The sequence below is a fragment of the Ursus americanus genome, chromosome 13, assembly GCF_024610735.1.
Source record: "Ursus americanus isolate L20-20 chromosome 13, mUrsAme1.1.p, whole genome shotgun sequence".
Taxonomy (NCBI): Eukaryota; Metazoa; Chordata; class Mammalia; order Carnivora; family Ursidae; genus Ursus; species Ursus americanus.
The window spans coordinates 2,247,456-2,263,804 of NC_142139.1; the positions used below are offsets into that span (position 1 = coordinate 2,247,456).

Here is a 16,349-nt window from a genome sequence, read left to right on the forward strand (position 1 = left end):
AACACTCAGACCCTTATGTTTGTACCAGTAGAAAAAGAGCTGTAAATGATATACAGCCTCGAAAGCAGACACATGCCCCAACAGTCCCTTCTGCTGTGACTGTGGAAGATGCGTGGACAAGATTGGAGAAACACAGGTGACCCGACTGTCTGACCAAGGCATTTCTTCCACTGCTAGAGCAGAGAATCTCCACGATTCTTGCTCGGGTGGGAGTCAAAATTGCGGTGAACAAACAGCTGTGTGCTCCTCATGTTCTCCTTTCTTACTAGGAGCTCTTAAAGCAGGTATCCTGTCCTTACACCACCACTGCATGTGGGGTAGGGGAGAAAGAGCTTGCTGACAGCCACTGTGAGAACTTGATAGAGAACACACACTTTCTTTCCCCTCTGCCTGGACGCCATCCCCATCAGATCACACCCTCACCTTATTCAGTCTCTGTTTCAATGTCACCTCCCCAGAGGGAACCAAATCACTCTACCTAAAATCACACCCCATCTCTTATCACCTTATCTTTCCTTTACCCTCTCTTCATACCTTTATCCTCTCTTCACAGCACTTACTCCCCAAAATACCCCCCTCCCTTACTGCAGTATAAATGCTCTCAGGGCACAACCTTGTCTTTTTTCCAGCTGCAGTCCTAGTACCAAGAAATGGCCAATGCATTGTATGCTCTCGATAAATATTTGTTAAAAAAAAAAAAAGGTAAAACAATTTGGAGCTTCTAATGTCCAAGTGTGTGACGTTGTGTTTGTGTGGTCCTATTTTGTTACTTACTGTACCACATTGTGATGAGTGATAATTATTTGTGAGTGAGAACACTGTTATTACTATTGCAAGGTGGCATTATCAGGTGGGGAACCTAACCAAAAAGTTGGCCTATTGGAAAAGTACAGATATTGTGAAAAGCAAACTATTTTGATCTGATTGTTTTTAGGCGAGACAGTAAAATGTCACTCCCAGGGGAACTTCGCCGTGTTTCTGGAATGGTGGTCGTAACTGCAGCATTACTAACCAGTTAGACCTTGGGATTCCTTTCTGAGTCTCCTCATTCCGTGATTCAACAAAGACTGATATAATCAGCTACTGCTTACTCAGGGGAGAGGCTAAAGTTCACCAGGAAGAATTCAATTCAATCCAATCCGACATTTAATATTTACTGAATTGAAGCCTTGTGCCAGGACTTGTGCGCTCCTGCTGGTCACTGTCTCATAGAACTCAGTGGTAGAGAAGCAATGTATTAAACACACTGCACTAGAAGTTACAATGGGGGATGCGTAGCGTTGTAATTATACCACAGGAGTCTCAGCCGAGCAAAAAATCAGAAAAGGCTTCCTGGGTAAATGTCAGCTAAACTTGGACCCAAAGGGCAAGTACAGAGCGTCCAAATGAAGAAAGAAGATGAATGGAGTGTTTTCTAAGCCAAAGAAAAAGATATGGAAAAAAATGTTAGAAGGCCTGCCGATGGGGCCTTACACTTCAGCTTCAGATGTTGTTGTATTTTCACCTATCCCCTGTCCTCCTCTCCTTCTGTCTCCAGCTTTTAGCCTATAGGTTAGCCCCTTCCTGATAATCATCTGTTGCTCTGGTGGGGCTCATTTGCAAATCCAATCCAGGAATCAATAAACAAAGAAAATGTCTAAGGAGTAGCCACTGGAGCCTGGAATCAAGCCTACATTACACTTACAAAAATTTGATTTTCTGCAGAAAAAATATTTTGACTCCTACATTTTTGGACTTCATTAGAAAGATCTGAAATAGATGACACCAAGCTGTTTGCCTAAAATAATGTCCCAAGCCTGAATTGGCATGGATATTTCCTGAGATTAAAATAGAAACTTGTTTTGCTAACAGAAAACAACTTGGAAATCAAAGAGTCGTTTAAGTTGAAACCATTATTTTTCCTTTTCTTGCATAAAATCCCTGTTTTTTATACACACTAAGAAATCAGGATAGTGAGATCACTCTGCCACAGAACTTTCCATTAAAAATTTGAAGTTGGAGAAACCTCAAAAAGAAAATAAAGATAGAAAAAAGTTTGTAACGTAATAAACTCATTCAACAAACATTTATGAGCACCTACTACATGCCAGGCACTGTTCTAGGCACTAAAAAAGAAACTTCCCTTGAAGAGTTTGCATTCTAGCAGAAAGAAGACATACAAACAAGAAGTAAGTTATATAGGAGGCTGGAAGACAGGTGGTAAGAAGAAAAGACAAAGTAGACCAAACCATGGGGCATCCTGAGGGGGCAGGTTTGCAACGTTAAATTTGGGTGGTCATGGCTGGATATCTCAAAGAGGTGACATTTGAGCAAAGCCTGAAGGACGTGAGAATGTGAACCACGCAGACATTTGGGTCCAGGCAGAAGTATCGGCCAGTCAATGGCGCAAAGGCAGGGGCATGCATGCCTGGATTGTGTGAGAAAGGCAAGGAGGTCACGGGCTAGAGGAAGAGAGAGAATAGGAGATTAGGTCTGAGAGGTATGAGAGAGGGCACATCTCTGCACCCAAAGTCATTGGGACAGGGTTTGAGGAGTGACTCAATGGTTATATGTTTTAACGTGTCTTTTAGGATGATCGTTGTGCGTTTTCATTTGAACAGTCTTAGTACAGTATTCTTTACTCTGCGACAACAGAATGACTGTTTAAAATGGTTTCTAAGTGATCTCCCCAAGATCAGACAGCACAGACTGCTAAGGAGTTCCAGCCCGCCCTCTCTGGCCTGCACGTGCCCCTGGAGGGGCAGCCGTTGCTATCCTTCTCAAGTGCTCGAAGTTGAGCTGGCAGAGATAGAAACAGTCTGCACGTTTCTTCCACAAAACTCGGCTGGAGAGCCAAACATTTCTGTCGGTTGGTTACAAATAAAAACTAAGTCTTTGCCAACTCTGCGGGAGAAGCAAACTCTCGGAGTTTGCCTTTGCTAATTGTCCAAGTCGTGCAGCCGTGCTGTGGTTTCACAAAAGGCAGACACTGCTCAGCTCCAGCCCCAGAACCGTCTCCCGTCTCCGGCTTCTCCGCCCTCCGGTGGAGGCTTTGGCTCGTCCCCGCGGTCACCACCTGCTCGGGCGGAACCCGCGGAGCGCGCACCTACGCCCCGGGTCCTTTCCTTCCCCGGCTCACTCTTTCCTGCCGAGCGCCCTGCGTTCCCTCGCCCAGGCCGGGCTTGCAACTTTCCTCCCAGCCTGGCGCTCGCCCCGCTTGGCTGGCCCTCAAGAGACGCCGCTTCCCTCTGCGCTCCCGCTCCGGAGCTTTCCGCCGAAGGGCAAGCGCCCTCACCCCCGGCTCTGGGCTGGGAGCGCGGCAGGGCGGGAGCACGCGCGCCCCCCCGCCCCCTGCGCCCCTCCCCGCGGGCGGTGCAGCTCCCCCGGCAGCACCTCCCCTCGAGAGGAGGGAGCCAGAGGGGGCTCCCGGCGTCGCGCCGCAGACCTGCTCCGGCTGCGCGCGCGCCGCTCTCTTCCGACAGCAGCTGCAGTCGCCGCGGCGCCCGCACTCCTCCCGGGAGCCGAGGAGACGAGCGCGCCCAGCGCCCCAGCCTGTGCCCCGCGCGCCGCGGCGCTGCCGCCCGCGATCCTCCGCGCGACATGGCTTTCCTCCTGGCGCTGGTACTCGGCGCCTCGCTCTACCTGCAGGCGGCCGCTGAGTTCGACGTGAGGTGAGTCGGGCCACGGGGCGCCCTCTTCTCTTTCTAGTGCTAATTTCGCCCTCGCAGGGCTGGGGTCCTCTCTCCCCGCCGGGGTGCGCGGCCACGGAGGCGTCTCCCCGCCCAGAAGTTGGGCCACCGCACGGCGTCCGCGGGAGGAGAACCGTCGAACCGCTCTTGGAAACCAGCGGCCGCCCGAGGCTGGAGGCGCCCCTGCGAGCGCCGGAGGAGGCAGGGGAGGGAGAAGGCTCCTGGAGCCCGGCTCCTTGGTGGGGAGGGCGCGGGCTAGCCTCCTGAGCCGAGGTGAGCGCAGGACGCCCTGGGCCAGGAGGCTCTCGCGTGTGGTTTAGACGGCTCGCTGAGCGGGGCACCTTCCCGTGGCCGGGCCAGATCCCGGCTGGAGCTGTCAGCGCCGCTCGCACAAAGGGTGGGGGCGAAGGAGCGACTGGGCTTCCAGGGAGGACCTGTTTGCCTCCACACTTGGTTTTCCTGAAGCAGGAGGACTCAATAAGGGCGGGGAGGGGGGAGCGCTACGTGTGTTTGTGTTTGGGTACGCGCGCACAGCTCCCGAGACCTCGGGCGAGCCGGGCTGCAGCGTGCTCTGACAGGTTCCAACAGCCCTGGGCTCCGTCGCCGCTGTCACTCAGCCGCTCCTCTGGCGGCGGCGCGCGGGATCCGCTCGGGCGAGTGTGTGTGTGTCGGTCAGGAGGGCGTGCTCGGTTACCCCACCAACGTGCACTTAGAGACCAGACCCGCCCCGAGCGCAGATCGCTGCTGCTGCGCAGGACCCAGGCTGGAGCAGCCCGGAGAGATTTTAACCCGGGTCACGCCGCCGTCCCGTCTTCCTCTTTCAGAGACCCCCACCCCCGCCCTGACCCCGCCAAGTATCCCTCTGCGCAGCCCTAAAGACAGCCGCACCTGTTTTACTTGTAATCTTGGAAAGAATCAATTCCACGATTGATTGGCTTTTTTGTACCTGGAGGGGAACAGGAACCGAGGGGAACCAGTGGAGCGCTGAAGAGGAAAACGCGATCGCTTGTTTACCACCTGGTCGGAGGAAACAGAGTTGGGGGTTATTTTGTACTTTGGGCTTGTGGGCATAAGGGGAGATAAAAGAAACGGGAATTGGAAAGATTAGGAGTGTTTTAAGAAAATGTGGGTAGCGGCCGGAGGCTATTTTATTTTATTAAAGCAATTCTTTGCTCACATTCGGGTATGTTGTGCTTTTCTGGCACACACATTTGCAATACGAAATACATCACATGATTATGCGTAAAATTTTAAGCTAGCTTTAATTTTAAAGCAGCTAATTAAAATATTGATCCTCTGGGGCTAAAAAGTCAGGTGGGAATCTAAACAAAGAAACGATTTACCAAATAAGGTGTGAAAGTGGAGCCTGGTGGATAAATTGGTATATTGAAATTGGATACTTTTAGTCCTTATTTATACGAGTGAGGACGATAACATGAATTGTTGATGCAGAAAAGTTTCAAACCACGACACTTGAGAGGTTAGCTGCACCTGAAACTCCTCTTGGTTTTATTTATTCTTGTTTTATTTTTTCTGGAAACATTTTCTGCCAGAGTCATATCTTGGAAAGAGGTCTGTTTCATTTGATTTTTGAGAAAGCTCCCATCTTTCTGCCCCTTTCCAGGGCAGAAATAAAAGGCAGAATTTTTTTCTTTCTGCTTTGACATGTCATATTATTTAATACTTTTGAGTTTATGATAAATCAGTCGAAACTGGTTTTCCCCCAAGTAACAGGTGTGGGTCTTTGAGGAATCTGTTTTATTTCAAGCTTCAGAAACCACCCTGTGAGTCTTAGCCTTGAGAATTCGTGGTTCTAGCTGATGCTATTTCCGTTTAAGAAAGGATCTTCCCCTCCCTTTCCCCCTACTCCTGTGTGTAGAGCGTGTGTGTGTTTAACTCTCTGAAATCTGGAATTAGATCACAGCAGAACTATTTTCCAGAAGGTGTTTTATCCTTAAATTTCTGCAGGTATGAAAGAGTTCATCGAAAATTGTTGGGTGTGATTTAAATTTTTTTAAAAAAAGTAATAGGAAGATATTTTTAATTTCAGAAGTGTCTTTATTTATTTTGAATCTTTTTGTTTGGTAGGTGGCCCAGACAAATAGTGTCATCAATTGGCCTGTGTCGTTATGGTGGGAGAATTGACTGCTGCTGGGGCTGGGCCCGCCGGTCCTGGGGACAGTGTCAGCGTGAGTATCATGGCCCAGGGACTTCAGCTCCCTGGGAGGTGCGGCTTTCCACAGTCACACATGGCTTCACTCTGCACATCGGTGGGCTCATTACTGAGCAAGTCTTGTTGGTGTGGTTCTGACGGAATTTTCAGTTCCTGACTCCTTATCCTGCCCCTTTTTCACCTGAGCCAACAGTCTATAAGGTGCCAGCTTGCTTATTCAGAGAGCCATCCACGAGGCTTACTGTAGCCATCTGTCCCCAGTATCTCCCGCCCCTCTTCTCTCATCGGGCTTTTTCTTTTCTGTGCTCCAGACTCTGAGATGGGGGTAAGATAATGAGTCTAGACTGTATTTACGTTAAACAGACTCTGAACCTTCTAGCACTAATAAAATCCTTACTATACCTGTTGTGGAAAGTGGCCTATTTGTAAACTTCTTTTTTTGAAGTGAGATTGGATTGACCGTGCTCTGAGTGGACCACCCACCGTAATCAAATAACACCTCTGAAAAACATTATTTTGGAGTCCTAGAAGTAGTCAACATCATGTAATAAGTACCAAATCAGAACACTGGTTTTTACCTCTTCCATGGACATTTTAATGGTAGAAATCAGAGCCACATCATGGAAGTTTGAGAAATAATGTTCCCCACAACTTTATGTGGATCTTAAAATTCTAGTGCAGTTCCCCTAGGAGAAAGTCCGCAATGATCGAGGGAATTTCTGGGGCATTGTGCTCGGTTGGGGTGCCTGGTGAGATGATGGGAATGAAGTTGGATCCCTTACATCCCAATGTGTTATTGCTCGTGAGAAAGGGTCTCAGAGGAATGAAGAAGTGAAGAAAGCTGGAGCTGGACAGGGCGGAGCCTGCCTTAGAGGTGTGTTGATGGTGAGAGCAATTGGGTAGATTTAAGTCCGGGAAAGCTAGGAATTCCCACAGCTGTTTGTGCATGATATCCGCCCTTAACTTTGCGGAAGAGGGAGAATAACGGTCACGGGTTGACATCCCTGGTTGGTTATGGAAAAGGAAAGGGGATTAACATTTGTCTGTTACCTGTAAGCCACCGGGCCAGACTTTTTGCATGGTGGGGCTATTGTCTCTTTTTATAAGGGGAGATGATGGTAACTCAGTTTCCAGTAGTCAAAAGAACTAGGCAAAGCTGCTGTGCCCGACTGGTTAATTGTTTAAGGGAAAATGGTCCAAAAGAAGAATGGTACCTGGTGGAGTTGTCTTCTGCCAGTTATAGCACCGCGTCAGAAGTATTTGCACAGCTGGAGGCCACGGGTGTGCAATTTGAAGAGCAGTCAGTCTTTGATAATCAAAGAGAGAAGAGAGGACCCTTCTCTTGGCCCAACACACACACTGTTCCCAAATTTAAAAAAGTAGTTTCTTTGCAGGAGTGGAGATCATTTTCTCCTTTGCTGTTTTAATTGGCAGGACACTCCCCAAATGAAGATTGAAGTGCTTTGGGGTGTGCACAGCACCCCAGGCCTACCAGGACCAGGCCGTTCTGGCAGAAGGCCCCGAGCACAGGGGAGCACACCTTGTCTGGAGGCAGAGTGCCAGAGCAGCCGCAGAGGCCGGGGTGCAGGGCTGTGGGAGGACGTGCGCACTCTGCCAGATGTGCGAAAAGAATTCCAAGGATAAAATTCCTCTGTCTCTGAGAGGTTCATCAACTGTGGAATTCCCCAGAAAGAACCTTTCAGAGCTGTTCTGTCTTTTTACATGTAATTAACTTTTCTCTGGTACACACCAGCTGGGTGATTCTGAATTGGAATGATTGAAGGAGCGGAAAGACCTTTCCGAGCTACAGTGGCCGTACTGCAGTTAAACATCCAAGTTCCTAGCAGACTAGCTTTCCCAGCAGAGATGAGACACCATTTTATTATTTTCTATACCTTCATTTTGCTTCTAACAGAATGTAAAGTGGTGAAGTGCAGTATTTGATAGTATTATCTCTTCTTTCTTTGTATTCCTTGAGAAGCTGAGGAAGCTGTAACAATGGCAAGTCAGTTATTGAAATGGTAATGTTATAAAGACCTGTGTAAGATGATCCTGCACAAATCAGTTTATCTCAACTTAGATTTGGTGAAAGTTTGAGATGCAACGTAGTGGAGGGGAACACGGACTCGAGCTGGACTGCCTGGGTTTAAATTTCAGTTCCATCCCTTATTAGCTGTGTGACCACGAGCAAGTCATTCAGCTGCTCTGTGCTTTATTTTCCTCTTCTCTGAAATGGATATAAAATAGTATAATACCTCATAGGACCGTAAATGAGGTGTAAATGAGTTATTCGTAAAGCACTTAATACAGTTCCTGGCACAGAGTAATGCTACATAGATGTTTGATGGAAGTAAAGAGATATAAATGAATACTGCTTTTGAAAGAGTGTTATGAGATGGGACATACACATGCTATCAGATTCTTTGTTTTCTAGGCATGATGAATGTATTTTTGCATTTTACTGCCAAAATAAAAACAATGATTCTAAGGTTCTCCTTGTTACAATAAAATAAAACACCTTTAAATTAAAAAGAGCCAGGTGGATCTTTACCATTAATATTGTAGATGGCAAAGTTGTAAAAACGAGTTCAAAGATGGATGTTTCCTTGTGTTTTGTTTTTTCAGAATCTCAGATGGTCCAAATGTCTCTTGTCAGCTTAGAGCTCCTCGGTCTTTGTTTTGCTATAAACAGGTAGAGGAATGTAGGGGCCAGAGGTCAGCTCAAAGTAGGAAGAAAAACACCAGAGAGAGTCTTGCTGGGGACAAACGAAAAGCTTCTGATTAGTTTTTAAAGGAAGCTTTTATGAAATTGAAACTTTTGTCACTACATTTATTCAAGGAAAAATGCCTCGCTGTTCATTAACTCTTATACCTGGTAATGGACTACCTATAAAAATTCCAAAGAGCTTCTGGGAAATTTAGTATGAAAATTGATTTTGTCTTTCTGACCCTTAGATCATTTCAGAGTTCTTACCGGTAAGGAGCATTCTCCTTTCCTTAGCAAAGGTCTGGTTCTTGTTTTCTGAATGATTCACTTAGGAATTTTCCCTCAAATTAGCACAGCAAAGCAAAAGGAAGCTATTTCCACCTAGACCCAGAACCTTCCAATTTATCCCTTAGAAGATATGTTAGCAGGGGAGGCCATATCCTTATTATATATATATTTCTATCGTATCTCACGCCCTTGTGCAGTGACCCTTTGGTGTTTAATCCATTTGGTTGAGCATATGCAAGACATTTGGACTCTATTCCTGTGAGTCAAAGAGATGCGCTGACCAAGAACTGCTGCGTTTCATGTTCACTTGCTGCTCCCCTTTCCATGGCCTTGTTTCAAAAGGACAGTTGGCTTGCAGGGAGCTCCTGTTGCTCGCCTGCACTCCTGCTCACAGTGTCTAGCCACAAAGCCGCATTCAGCCGGACTTCTCATCCTTCCCTCGGGGACTGAGGAAGGAAGGATGCTACCCAGACAGGCATCGGAGCTGTCTTCTGCTTCCTGCCCGTGCCACCTGACATTCTATCCCAACATTCCTGCCCAGCTGCGGAAAGCAGGACCTAGTCCAGAAGCAGGCAGCTTGTGTTCTTTTAGAGGTCATACCCTTGCCTTCTTTCTATCCATTGATTCTTTGTTTTATATTCTTTTTTTTAAAGTTTTTATTTAAATTCCAGTGAGTTAACATACAGTGTAATATTAGTTTCAGGTGCCCAATATAGTGATTCAACACTTACATACAACACCCAGTGCTCATCACGAGTGTCCTCCTTAATCCTCATCACCTGTTTCACCCCCCCCCCATTCTTGACCCAGAAACAGGTCTCTATATATTGAAAATACAGAACTTGATTTTCTAATTGTCTTGGGCTTTATCTTTATCAACTATTGAGGTGGCTCTTAGTGGTAAAGTGATTTTCTTAATTACAAAACACTGATAGTTACATGTTTACAGCACACGGCACCTTAATTACTCAGATGGTCACAAAATACTAGTTCCTCGTTCTGTAATTTACTCTATTCCTTCACTTTCCCATCATATTAATGGTACACTTCATTTTAATGATTTTAGCAATTTCTCCTACCAAGTGGAGATCTCTGTAAAAAAGATCTCTCAGGGTTTGTGTACTTTATTAAAAACGCACACACACAACAACTGCGTATGCTGTGGAACCAGCCCTTAACTAAAAGCACTATGTAGTTTGGGACATGTGAGCGTCACTAACTTTTATACCTGGTTAGCTGTTTAAAGAGCTTCCTTAATGTACAAAGAGTATAGAGGATCTAAATATTATATTTCTAAATGGTGGTTTTCTGTTTACTTACTGATTTGGCTATATATGTGGCTATGACAGTAGTGTCTCTGTTGAAAGCACTTTTTAGAGGTGTGAAGATTAAAATTCAAAATACAACAAGTTCCAGGTTTCAACAAAGCTATTTAGTTTCTAAGTTCTTTGGCTGTCACTAAGCAGTTTGTGGTTTCTAAAGGAAATTATGTAAATGAGGGTGATTTTGTATCATTTTCCCTTAAAACCGGGCAAAATGCAGATGTTCTGATATATTTCTCTGAAAATTTTGGAAAGATGTAAAACCCACCTGGAGGCTGACTTTGCTTTATTAGTTCTAACCTCATTTCCTCCTACCCCCAAAGACTACAACTGTACAATTGTCAGAGAAAGTGAAACTTTTGAATTCTTACCAATGTTATATAAATGTATAGGTTAGTGCAACAGCAGGACGGAGAAGCAGTAATTTATCCTGAAACTACTTTGGAGTTGTTAAATACTTTTGTTGGATAATATATATTACTGGCTCAGGATTGTGGGCCATTGAAAGAAGAGCAAATTGTTAAATTTCTGTATTTCAAATGAAAAGGTTATTAGTTTAAGCAGAGATTTTGATTTTGTAAATGAAACACTTAAATTTCATGTTTCATTCTTTACTTGTATCTGGGTTCAAAAACTTAATCGTGAAAATGGAATGTGATTTATTAATTTTTGCTCCCTATGCTGGTTACTTGTCCCTAGTGACAAAATTCTATAAATTATACCTTTCTTAGATTATTTAGATTTTGAACACTTCTCTTTAAAATAATCAAGAGTAAATGAGAAATGCTGGACTTGGTTTGAAGACCATACGTGGTGTTCCCCCACAGAGAGGTTATTCCTAGGAAATGCCTTTCCATTTTTAGTCAACACTATGTGACCACCACTGAATGTGAATTAGCATGTTAGAGTTAACCTTCTTTATACCCATACACTCATACCTACTCCAGGAGTAACTGGGGGTCTCAAGTGGGCGATACTGGCCAGAGCCACGTTTAGGGGGACCAGCAGGTCTTGGGGCAGCTTAATGGAGCTGAGCACACTTCACCGTCTTAGCTTCCTTCTCTATTTTGGCGATGGTAATGCAGATTCTGGTTCTTTTTTTTTCCCCCTGCAGGTAGGAATAAAAGCAAGGCAGTGGACAATCTTATAACTACTTTTAGCACAAAACCTGCATCTCCAAATCCTCAGGAAGTGAAGTTTTTGATTAAGATTATTCAACTACCACTTTCCGTGAAAAGCTTATTTAAGAACAGCATGTACTTTCAGTAACTTCAAGTGGTCTTGGAATGCAGATTCCAAACTAAAATCAATGTTGAAGAAGTTTGACCTTTTCAAACACGTAGTTTTTGAGTATCTGTAGTCTTGAAAGTTGAGTTTCACAGATATTACTTTGTTCCTTCATCTTTTCTCCTGTTGGAACCGTTCTTTATCTAATACTTTTAAGGTCTACTCATTTCCTAAAATCCCCTCATAAAGTTAATCTGGGAAGGTCTTAATCTCTGTGGATTAGAAATGTTAGTATTTCCTAAGCTGGGAGGTCAGGTCACAGAGGGGAGACACCCCGTCGCTGCAAAGTCAGCCGCTAGATCTGCCTTCAAATACGGCCACAGAGATGTGCTGCTGCGGAAAGTACACAGACGCACCGTACTCCCTGCTACCAGTGAGGCACTTCTGGCCCCAGAAGCAACACTGTATTTCTCCTTGAAAACTTTCGGATAAGCTTTGGAAAAACATAGGTGTGGTTTTCCTCCCTTAGTCCCTCTTATAGCAAATGTAATAGACAGCATTTTTGAAGGGTACTTTTTATCTGTTGAATTCATGTTCTTTGCCTCTTGAGTCCATTGAACTCAACTGCATGCTTTTATTTTTTTAATTTTTAATAATAATTTTTTATTATGTTAGTCACCATACAGTGCATCCCTAGTTTTTGATGTAAAGTTCCATGATTCATGACTTGCGTGTAACACCCAGTGCACCATGCAATACGTGCCCTCCTTACTACCCATCACCAGCCTATCCCATTCCCCCACCCCCTCCCCTCTGAAGCCTCAGTTTGTTTCTCAGAGTCCATAGTCTCTGTTTATCCCCCTTTCATTCTTCCCTTCTTTCTCCTACTGATCTTCCTAGTTCTTATGTTCCATAGATGAGAGAAACCATATGATAATTGTCTTTCTCTGCTTGACTTACTTTGCTTAGCGTTATCTCCTCCAGTCCCGTCCATGTTGCAGCAAACGTTGAGAACTCGTTCTTTTTCAACTGGATGCTTTTAGAGCGATAGTCCGGCGATGTTGAGTGATTGCATGCAGCCTCCCTCAATGAGTAATGGAAGATACTCATCATGGGGGCTGGGCCTACATCATGCAGGAGATGAAAGGGAAGGAGAGGGGGGTTCTGATGGCCTAATCCTCACTACTCTCCCCTCTTTCCTCACCACCACACACAGATATTTTCACTCCTTTCCCACCAATTTGATGCAGGTTTAAAATTTTTTTCCCATCAATCTTTTAAAAATATTTACTTTGTAAGAGAAAATGCGTTTATTTCTTCAGATATCCCTCCTCAGAGCAATGAATATTATCAGCTTTTTGTGTAACTTTCAGAAAGATTTTACATACTTATGGGCAATTTCTGTATCTTCTCTACCCTATCTGTTTTATACAAATGGAAGGTATACTGTATACATTGTTTTGTACCTTGCCTCTTTTCCTTAACAATGTATCTTGGAAAGCTTTCTTTATCATCAGTACACGAAGAGCCTGCTCACGTGTTTTTTTTTTTTTTTTTAATGGATTTGTAGTATTCCATTGCATGGCTGTACCATCATTTATTAATCAGTTTCTTATCGACGGGCATTTGTGTTGATTCTAATCTTTTACTAATACAGACAATTCTAAAATAAGTAACCTTGAAATATACAGTGAAGAAATATTGTTTTAGATGTGTTCTAGTATTTCTGCAAGATAACTTTTTATGTGTGAACAAATGGCGTATACATTTGTGGTTTTGACCAACTGGCCAGTGTTACTTACTTGGTAGTGGATAGTAATGGAAAAAACTGGATTGGAGTGCTGACGTAAAGCCCTGGCAATTCCATATCCAGAGTGTGATGCTTGATTCTAGGATACTCTGATCCCTACTCTTTCCCCCAAAGCCCCTCTGGTAGGTCAGTGAAGGACCTTTAACCCCCTTTTCATCTATTTCCTCTTGGATCAGAGGCAACTAGCTGATATTGGGAATGTGGTTTGTCCATTTGCCAGGATTTCCACCTGGCATCCGGCCAATCAGTTGTGTGGTTTTTATGGATGTGAGGTCCTTTTTAGTTGTAAGAAAGATTTACACATTCTTTTAGGAATTGCTTAATTCATTGACCTTTTATTTATAAGTCAGTCATAATTTTTATCACCTTGTTTAGAGGATTTTCTTTTTTATTTTTAGGGAGGATTATGTAGAATTTTGATATCTGAATAAAGTTTTTTTGGGAGACCTGTTATGATAAAATGTTTTCAGGAAATATTAAAATATTGTTGTGTCAAAATACTTTAATAAAGTGACTTTAAAACCGTAGGGGCATACCTTTTCCATTAGTAATTCTAATCTTTATCTTAATTATGTATTAAAATCATTTTATTTAACAAAATAACTGAATGCTTAAGGGAAAAATTAAAATACTTGAAGAGAGAGAGAAGGTAGTGAAGGTAAGTCTTTCTGACTTCCCTGTTTTCCTGACACCTAGTTCCAAGCCCCAGGAACTGTTTCCTATTGATCTTTGCAGATTTGTAAGCATTTGCAAAATTATCCTTGTTTATAAATTGATAGCATAAGGCAAGAACTATTCTGTACCTTCTTTTTTCATATATTACATTTTAGAGGCCAGTCCTTACCAGTTCATGTACACTTGACTCATCCTTTTAAATGGCTGTATAGTGTATCATTGTATGGCTATACCTAATTAATGTAAAAATCCCTATTTATGCATATTTAGGTGATTTTCAGTATTTTGGTTTTATGAAATATGCTGCAGTCAATACCTTGCCATATTCATCATTACTGTTATATACATTTAGATGTGGGAGAGTTATAGGGACATCCTATTTTTATGTAAGTACAGTAATTGAAGAATTCATTTTATTTTTATAAATCATCTTCTATAAAATATGTCAAAGGAGATTAAATCATGGATAATATTACACAGTGGAAACCTTCTGTTCAGCCACTTTTTGTGATTCCTTGAGAAGACAGTTTAAAAGAGAAATAGAATTTGTTTCTTCATTTCTATTTGTTTATCTTCTACTTTGTTTGGGGAAGGATATGAAGTGGCTTTCAGGAATGCATGCAACAAAGTAGGAAAACAGAATTAACAAGGGCTGGGGGAGGGGAAAAAGGATAGAATAAAAGGTAAGATATCAGGAGGAGAGTTATTAACATGCAGATATGTCAGGCGTAGGATCCTAAGTATGTCTTATAATTTGGCTGGCAGCTTCTGGTAGCCAGCGGAAAAAGAAAAGTGTTATTGCTCCTATAATTCATGGTGTTTGTTGGGGGAAAATCAGACCAGTTATTTGGGGGAAATTATGGCTTTTCTCACATGCAGTTCTGAAAGAAGACTTTCATGCAGTCCTTCACCGCGTAGGAGTGAATGGTGGAGTAGAAGGGGCCACGGCAACGTTTCTGTCATGAAGCTGGTGGTGGTTGTACGAAGCTATTTCGTAGGGGATGCTCTGATCTAAGAGGAGGCCCCCTACTCTAAAAGTGCAGTTCATGGGAAGTTGAAGAAGCATTATGTACACACTCAGCTTTCTGATAGCTCAGCTCAATCCAGCCCAGAACAGCTATGATTTGTGAACTCTGCAGGGCTCTGTGGACAATTCCAGGTTAGAAAAGACAGTTTTGAATTACGACCGCTAACAACGCCCTGAAGTTTGCTGTATAATTAAAGTCTACCCCATACCTTTCTCTCTCCCCCTCCCCCTCTCTCCCTTTATCTTTCCTTCCTTCCTCCCTATGTATTTTACACATCAGTCAGCAGTTGGTAGAGTCGGTATCCAGAGGCATTGTGAATGGAGTGGAGATAGATGTCTCCTATGATCCAGCATAAGGAGGTTCTGCAAATAAATCAGTGGGAGAATTTTTTTATATCAACTTTATATTTTGAGTTACTTTTGTATTCATTGGCTATCAGTATAAAAGCTCATCACCATTTTGCTCTGGTCTCACTCATCTCTAAGCAGATTACAGCTTGGGATAAGACAGGAGGCACAAACATCGCTTCCAGGCATCCTTTACCCCACTTGAGCTGTTACAGGAAATAGGGCCAGTGAACCCAGGAACAACAAACTCCTTGACCAGTGCTCGTTTCCCCAAAGCTCTGGATTGTCACAGATATGCAGAGGGGCCCAAATGACCCTTAGTTGTTATCCCAGTTCTCCTGGATCTCATGAAGGGCTGCTTTAAATAAGCCACTTAGGCCTGAATAGACTCAAAGCAAAATCTGTAGTAAGTATTCTTCATGTTCCTAACCAGACTCAGACTTAACTGCTTTTCACTGGGGTGTGAGGAAGCACTGATTCTCCTGCCATCATGAAGCCCCAGGGGCAATGGAACCTGAAACCCTGACACACACATGTCCTCAGAGAATCTCTCTCTCAAAGGAAGATAGCTCAGTGTGTGTCTTGAGAGGGCCCAAATCCAGTAAGTACCCCATTTCCTTGGGAGAAGCAGAGAAAGGGGCTTTGAATGCCTTTCCTCAGACATCTGTACCAACCAGAACTCGAACCAGTCCGAGAATTGTTACGCTGTGTCAGGCAACCTAGAAGGGAGCTAAGGAGTTTACGTTGCTAGAGCCAAGAACTATTTTTTCATGGGGACAAATAAATGATCAGTTATCAAAGATAACACAATGCAGCCGAAATAAGTTGGCTTGAAAAAATTTCAAAGTGGTATCAGTCACTACAACCATAGAAAAATACTAGTAGCATAACCTAATGTGATTGACAGCACAAGCTTGGGAATCTCCCAGGGCAAATTAGTTGTAAAATTTACACCCAGTTACTAAAAATTGATTTGTTACAAAGTATAGAGTTCAGTTAAATAATATCGAATTAAATAAATTTTACATTTTAATGCTGTAAAGCTTTTCAGTTTTCTGATTTTACCACTTAATTAATAGTAGTGCATAATTAAAGAGGTAATTA

General features: G+C 43.5%; 1 protein-coding gene across 7 annotated transcripts in view; it reads left to right on the plus strand.

Annotated features, from left to right (window-relative positions):
• Nucleotides 1–3,390: 3,390 nt before the first annotated feature.
• NPNT (nephronectin) overlaps nucleotides 3,391–16,349 on the plus strand; it is a 79,787-nt gene continuing 66,828 nt past the window's right edge. For 3 of the 7 annotated variants that reach the window (XM_087866380.1, XM_045799224.2, XM_087866379.1), the window contains exons 1-2: nucleotides 3,391–3,650; nucleotides 5,757–5,857. In XM_087866380.1, the coding sequence (XP_087722506.1) occupies nucleotides 3,580–3,650; nucleotides 5,757–5,857 (172 nt within the window). In that variant the 5' untranslated portion in view covers nucleotides 3,391–3,579. The remainder of the gene's footprint in view (nucleotides 3,651–5,756; nucleotides 5,858–16,349) is intronic. The other 4 variants (XM_045799220.2, XM_045799221.2, XM_045799222.2 and 1 more) reach the window with 4 other exon arrangements.